The sequence below is a fragment of the Pectinophora gossypiella genome, unplaced genomic scaffold (assembly GCF_024362695.1).
Source record: "Pectinophora gossypiella unplaced genomic scaffold, ilPecGoss1.1 Pgos_96, whole genome shotgun sequence".
NCBI classification, from domain to species: Eukaryota; Metazoa; Arthropoda; class Insecta; order Lepidoptera; family Gelechiidae; genus Pectinophora; species Pectinophora gossypiella.
This window is the reverse complement of record NW_026063306.1, coordinates 36561-43375: the sequence shown is the minus strand read 5'-3', so window position 1 is coordinate 43375 and position 6815 is coordinate 36561. Positions and strand designations below refer to the sequence as shown.

General features: G+C 35.6%; 1 protein-coding gene across 1 annotated transcript; it reads right to left on the bottom strand.

The window, feature by feature from the left end:
• Positions 1 to 551: 551 nt before the first annotated feature.
• Positions 552 to 2876, bottom strand: LOC126381717 (E3 SUMO-protein ligase ZBED1-like). Its single transcript, XM_050031170.1, has 2 exons — positions 2653 to 2876; positions 552 to 2356 (listed from the first exon to the last, which is right to left on the bottom strand). The coding sequence occupies exons 1-2, from the start codon at positions 2826 to 2828 to the stop codon at positions 568 to 570; spliced, it is 1965 nt and encodes a 654-aa protein (XP_049887127.1). The 5' UTR covers positions 2829 to 2876; the 3' UTR covers positions 552 to 567.
• Between the last annotated feature and the right edge of the window lie 3939 nt (positions 2877 to 6815).

The window sequence follows — 6815 nt, the reverse complement described above, 5'->3', positions numbered from 1 at the left end:
CGAGAAAACTGCGGTAATGGCGGACACATATCCGACATGTATTGTACCTGTTAACACAAGAGAAGAAAATACCTGTAAGAAAGAAAACCTGAAAAGAAAAAGATTAAAATTAGTAAAGAACAAAAATATACATAGCTAAAGTTATAAAGTATATACTCACCGTCGTCGCACACGCCGCCGTCGCACCGCCCCGCCGCCGCCGTACCGCGCCTGCGCACTGCAACCCGCGCCCGCGCGCCTCTCCCCGCTAGTTCCCTACATGGCCAGTTGCCATCCAGTGTCCGTTGAAACTAGGGATGCAAAACTTTTAAAAATATCGATATATCGATATCGATATTTATCGAATTAAGTCGATATTGATATATCGATATATCGGACTGGTGGGACGATATATCGATATTTCTTTTTCTTTTTTTAAAGGTTACAGGAATACCATGTATTTTTAGTTAAATCAAACGTTTATCGACTAGTACATATGTATGTTACTTATTATTTATTTCTTCATGCGCATAAATACAAAATTTGGTTGTATAATAAATAAAATACATAAATTTATTAAAAAATGTTTTAATTCCAGTATTTTGTACCAGCTATTGAATTTAAAAATAATAATTTTGAGAGTCTGCTTCCATGTAGCCGGTTTCTGCTCTGAGTAATAGTGGCTCCTGCCTTTGAAAAAAGACGTTCAGACGGAACACTTGTTGCCACAATCGGTAGATGGCTCATTGCCACTTTAAAGAGATTGGGATACACACCTTGCATCTCTTGCCATATTTCGAGAACATTTACTTTTAGAGTATTTACAGGAGCAGAAAGATATAACGTAAGCTCGTCGTCACTGTCAGTTTTTTTTCTTTTAATTTGCGTGTGAGCCAAAGATTTGTGGTGCTTCCAAAAATCAAATCCATCTTTATCTTCATCCTCTGAAGACGTTGATGAAGCTGTTGCGGTAGCGGCTGCGGTTTTATGATCTGAAATTAATTTTCTAATTCTTGACATAGCTTTTGCACATGCGTCAGGTTTCTTAAAATGCAAGTTTTTGAAACGAGGGTCTAGCAATGTTGAAACTGCTAACAACATATTGTATTCCAGCTGACCGAAACGTTTTTCCATTTCCAGAGTAACATTTATCTTCAAGTCGCCGGCAATGCTCGAAGTGATTCTCAGTTCGTTGTATTGGTCAATTGCACAACTCACCATAGGCACAACTTTAGATATAGTGACATAATGTTCGGCAGAAGCCTCTCTTGTCATAGCTTCAAGTGGTCGCATAACATGAGCCACATCTTTTATGATGATGAGTTCAACTGCAGTTAGCATGGTGGGTGCATCAATTTTTGAAAAAATTATATCGCTAATGTATGGCGCCAAATCAATAAATCTCTGAAGCATGTAATACAACGAATTCCATCGTGTTTTTACATCTAGCATTACTTTCAGAGTTTTTTCTTTAGATATTTTATTTTCTATTTGCTTTCTTTTTAATTCCAATGTCATATCTTGTCTTTTCTTTATATATTTCACAATATTCCTTACATGGTCTATTATGGCATTCAATCCGGAAGTTTTTCTTATGGCCTCTTCAGCCACTCTATTTATCATATGGGCGAAACATGGGATATGTTTGTTTGCCCCAAACGTCTCCCTTATAGCTTTTATCATGTTTGCGCCAGAATCAGTAACAAAAGCCATAACATTTTCAGTATCAATATTCCAACTTCTTAATATTTCTGTCAATTGTTGTCCAATATACTCGCCAGTATGACTTTCTTCTAATTCAAAAACACCAATTGTCATGGATTGCAATTCATTCTGTTCCAAAAAATGAACCGTAAGTCCCAAATAACCAGTGTTAGTCATTATCTCTGTCCAAATATCTGTAGTTAAACAAAAATGTTCCACATTCTTAAATTTCTCTGCCACAGTTTTTGATAATGTCTCATACTTTTTATCAATCTTTGCTTTGATCGTTTCCCGACAAGGCACTCTATACAAGGGAGCTAATTGCTTAATCAAATGTTTAAAACCTTTTCCTTCAACTGCATAAAATGGTCTGTTATCAACAGCAATGAAATATGCAATAGCATCTGTAATTCGGTCATATTTTGCACCTCCTTTAGAATATTGATACACATTTTCAAAAGCATTTTTTATTTTCGGAGTGTTTCCAGACGTACTTGGAGGAGTAGGGGACTTAATAACTGGAGCAACAACCACAGCAGACGAACAAGAAGCTTCAGCAGAATTAGCAGGTGTTTCAGGGGGTGGAGCACTTTCATCCGATGTTTGAGGGTTAGGATTACTTCCAAGACTTCTAGCTAAGTTAGATGAAGTACCACCACATTCAATCAATTTTCTGAAAAGAAAAGAAATAATTAATGAAACTCCTTATTATCGATATGATAATTGGCCTTACATCATAACGACACTATTTGTATGCTAAGTTATAACGTCAAGAAAATTATATCCGTTTGTCGATATAATTAATCATCGACATTACATCACTAAACGGTCGCGGTCACGCGGTCATCTCCCGGAACGCACCAAAAGTAAAACATAACCTAAAATAAACGTTAAATATTGTAATATTTCCATAAAATCTTATCTAAATCATAGAATTCGTATTTATTAACTGAGGAACTTTTGACTTACCGTTGTGACTTATCCATAGATTTATCGTCAACATCAAAATTTTCTGGATGTTTGTGTTTCATATGTGATGCTAGATTGCTTGTATTTCCAGATGTTTTAATTCGTTTATTACAAAGTGTGCAAACGGCATCACTGTCTTCTTTTTTGAAATACGACCACAGTTTACTTCTCTTCATATTAACGGTAAATCAACAAACAAAGTCAACAAACAAGTACAACAACCAACCGCCGTTACGTTACGACCAGAGACAACTTTTTTTGTTATTTTCGTCCACTCTGAAGAAGAGGCAAAGGCACATAACCCATACAGCCTAAGACAGACTACAACACAACAAAATCGGTTTTAGATAGTCAGTGTTGTGTCTTTTAAATTGGGTGGGGTTTTCGATATTTTTTTTCGATATATTGATTTTTTCGATATTGATATATATCGATATCGGCGTTCGTCGATATCGATAAATATCGATATTTTTAGGCGTCGATATATCGATATTTATCGGTTTTCCGATATATCGTTGTAACCCTAGTTGAAACCATTATTGTTTGTAATATCAAGAATTGATTATATCGTGTTGAAGACTTATTTTGGAGTTATTATTGATTTTCACCAAGCAAACAACCCAGCAAGTAGGAAGGTACTTAACAGTTTGGCGACCGTCGAGAAGAATCTGTAATTTGGAAAAGAAGTTCGAACCGTGCTACCTATTTAACCTTGATGACAACAAAAATCTGGAAAGATCGATGAAGCGAGCGATCGACTGAAGAGGATATTTTCAAGAAGGGAGGTTTGCCCGTTCCTTAATTATCCTTTCTACTAATCTATTTTCTTATTTCCGTATAGTTTTGATAGTGAACAGTGTTGTAAGAACATCAATTCGTAAATTATTATAGTGTAGATGCAAGTACCTACCTACTTATGAAACATTCTAGAATCAATGGACACGGCAACTCACAGGTATATTTTTAACAAGATTATTTCGTATTTTCATGTATAATGTATCAGATTCGTAGTAATTCGTAAATACATGTAAAATAAAGCGTGTTATAGCGTTCAATTAAACTGCATACCGCTATAAACACTGTAAAAGCTTTATAGTATTACGATCTGTATAATTCATCAATCTGTACAACAATAGGTATAAAATATTTCATTGGAAAAAGTAAAAATACGGAATATTCTAAGTTTATGTAAACAATTTGCATTTCATTCTGTTAATTACATAAAATTAACTTAGTAACAGTTGTAAATAAGTGTCAGTAAAGTGTAAAAACACGACATTTTCGAGTAAAAACATAAAAAGTATAAATAAGTGTATTGATCAAGTTATTGATTGTGACTTTCCAGAGAGACGGAAAGGGTTCAGTAAACGTTGAGCCGTCCCATTAGCGCTTTGGTACTGAGAGCTATCTACGTCCGAGCTCCGAGTTCACTGGTTGACGAGTTCGCGGAGGATTCACAGCTGTTTCGGTAAACAAATCACCTACGCAGGTTTGCGTGCAATAAGGTATTTATCAATTTACCTTTTTTATACTATATTGCGGTTGGATTAGTGAACTATTTTGTTTACTAATTAATTATTTAAACCAATACAATGAGTGAGTCTGAGAGTGAACAGGTAACAAACATGAGTAAGGAAAGTAAATTGAAAGAACTAAGAATAAAGCGTGGTACTATAAAGGGTCGGTTAACGGTTTTTAAAAATTACGTTTTGGAAATTAAAAATTTAAAAAAGGTATCTAAACAGCAAGTACAAGAATTAAAAATAAGATTAAGCAAAATAGAATCATTATTTACAGAATATGATCAGATTCAGTCACAAATTGAAATTAAGGAGAGTGAATCAGAAAGGGCAGGGACTTCAGAGACCATTTCAGTAGAAAGAAATACCACTGAGAGTACATTTTATGAGGCAATGAGTTTAGCTCAGGATTTAATTGACAGTCAAGAACTTACTGCTCAAAATCGGTCTAGTATTTATCATGAAACAAGCAATGATGTTTCACCGTGCTGTAGCACTAATATAAAACTGCCAACTATCACTCTCCCTTCGTTCGATGGAAACTTTAATAAATGGTTGGAATTTCGAGATTCTTTTGTGTCCCTGATACATAATAATAATAGTCTGAGTGAAATAAGTAAGTTTCAGTACTTAAAGGGTTCATTAACTGGTGTTGCAAAATCAGTCATAGAATCATTGGAAATATCAGCTGAAAACTATAAAACTGCATGGAAACTTATTTGTGATCGCTTTAATAATACAAACCAGTTGACTATTATTCATTTTAAAACATTATTTAACTTTGAAACAATGAATAAAGAATCAGAAAAATCATTGAGATATTTGGCAGATCATATTTCAAAACATTTGCGTGCATTGAACACATTAGGAGAACCAACTGAAAATTGGGACTCTTTGATAATTTTTCTTTTTTCATGCAAGTTGGATAGTGTGACAAGTACAAAGTGGGAGGAACGTAAAAGTAGTATGGACAAAAGACCCACGTTGGAACAATTTTATGAGTTTTTGCGTAACAGAGCAACAATTTTGGAAATGACTACCACATGCAGCAGCGACAAAAATACAGTCACAGTAAATAGTGACAGACAGCAATTCAAGCGTGTTGATAAGCAGCAAAAAGCATTTGTCGCCGCGGCTTGTGAGAACAAGACAAATAATGGTTGTCTAGTATGCAATGGAGATCATTATTTATATTTTTGCGATAAATTTAAAAACATGACACTCGAAGACAAAAACGATGTAGTATCTAAATTAAAACTCTGTATAAATTGTTTTCGACGTGGTCATTTTGCACAACAATGTAAATTAAGTGGCTGTAGAATTTGCCACCGCAAACACAATACATTACTGCATAGAAATGTATCAAACGTACAGAAATCGGAGGAGATCAAGTGCACTGTAACTAATCCGGTTTCTCTATCATCCTGTATATCGAATCAAGTACTGTTATCGACAGCAATTGTAAACGTTGTAATAGACGGCAAGTCTAAGCAAGAGGTACGTTGCTTGTTGGACTGCGGCAGCCAGTCCTCATTTATTTCACGTTCTTTGAAAGATAAATTAGCAATTGAGCCTGTAAAAGTAGACACGGTATGTGTTACTGGCATAAACAACATGTCTTTCAATGCAATAGAGCGGTGTAATTTGGTAATACAATCATGTACAAATTCATTTAGTAAACAAGTGAATGCGATTGTAGTATCACAAGTAACAAGCAACTTACCTAGTCAGGAAGTAGATACATCTGAAATAAATGTACCTAACAATGTTACCTTGGCAGATCCCCACTATTACCGCCCAGCACAAGTAGACTTACTATTGGGTGCAGACGTATTCTGGGAAATAACGTGCCCTGAAAAAATAAAAATGGGAATTAATAAACCTATATTGCAAAATTCGCAGTTAGGGTGGTTAGTAGTGGGACCGGTCATGTGTACTGGAGACTTACCTAATGAAAATGTATATTGTAACTTCAGTCAGGAGATCAGGAACCAGTTGAAGATGTTCTGGGAGCTGGAAGAGCTTCCTGAAAAGCAGTCCTGGTCGGCTGAAGAGCAAGCTTGTGAAGAGCATTTTGTGGAGCATACACGAAGGATGGAAGACGGAAGATTTTGCGTCACGTTGCCGCTGAAAGAGTCGCCTGATAAACTAGGAGATTCTTATTGTATTTCAAAGAAACGTTTTGATTCGCTAGAAAAGCGCTTTCGGCGACAACCTGACGTAAAAGAGCAATATGTAGATTTCATAAATCAGTATCAAGAGCTTGGGCATTTATCAGTGAGTGAAAAACCTGAAAATGCAAACTTTTTGCCGCATCATCCGGTATTAAGAAAGGAAAGTGAAAGTACAAAATGTCGAGTAGTGTTTGATGCGTCAGCAAAAACAAGATCAGGTTATTCACTCAATGATATCCTCATGGTGGGACCTACCATTCAAGACGACATTTTCTCTATACTTGTAAGATTCAGAGAGCACAATTATATATTAACAGGCGATATAGAGAAAATGTATCGTCAAATAATGATAGACGAGTCGCAGAGATATTTACAAATGATATTATGGCGTGAGAGCGAAAGGGAGCGCATGAAGTACTTGCAATTGAATACTGTAACTTACGGTACTTCATGTGCACCATTCCTTAGC

Coding starts and splice junctions, on each gene's coding strand:
- LOC126381717 (XM_050031170.1), bottom strand. CDS start 2,828: ATGAAGAGAAGTAAACTGTGGTCGTATTTCAAAAAAGAAGACAGTGAT. Junction 2,357..2,652: donor TCTATGGATAAGTCACAACG/GTAAGTCAAAAG, acceptor TTTTCTTTTCAG/AAAATTGATTGAATGTGGTG.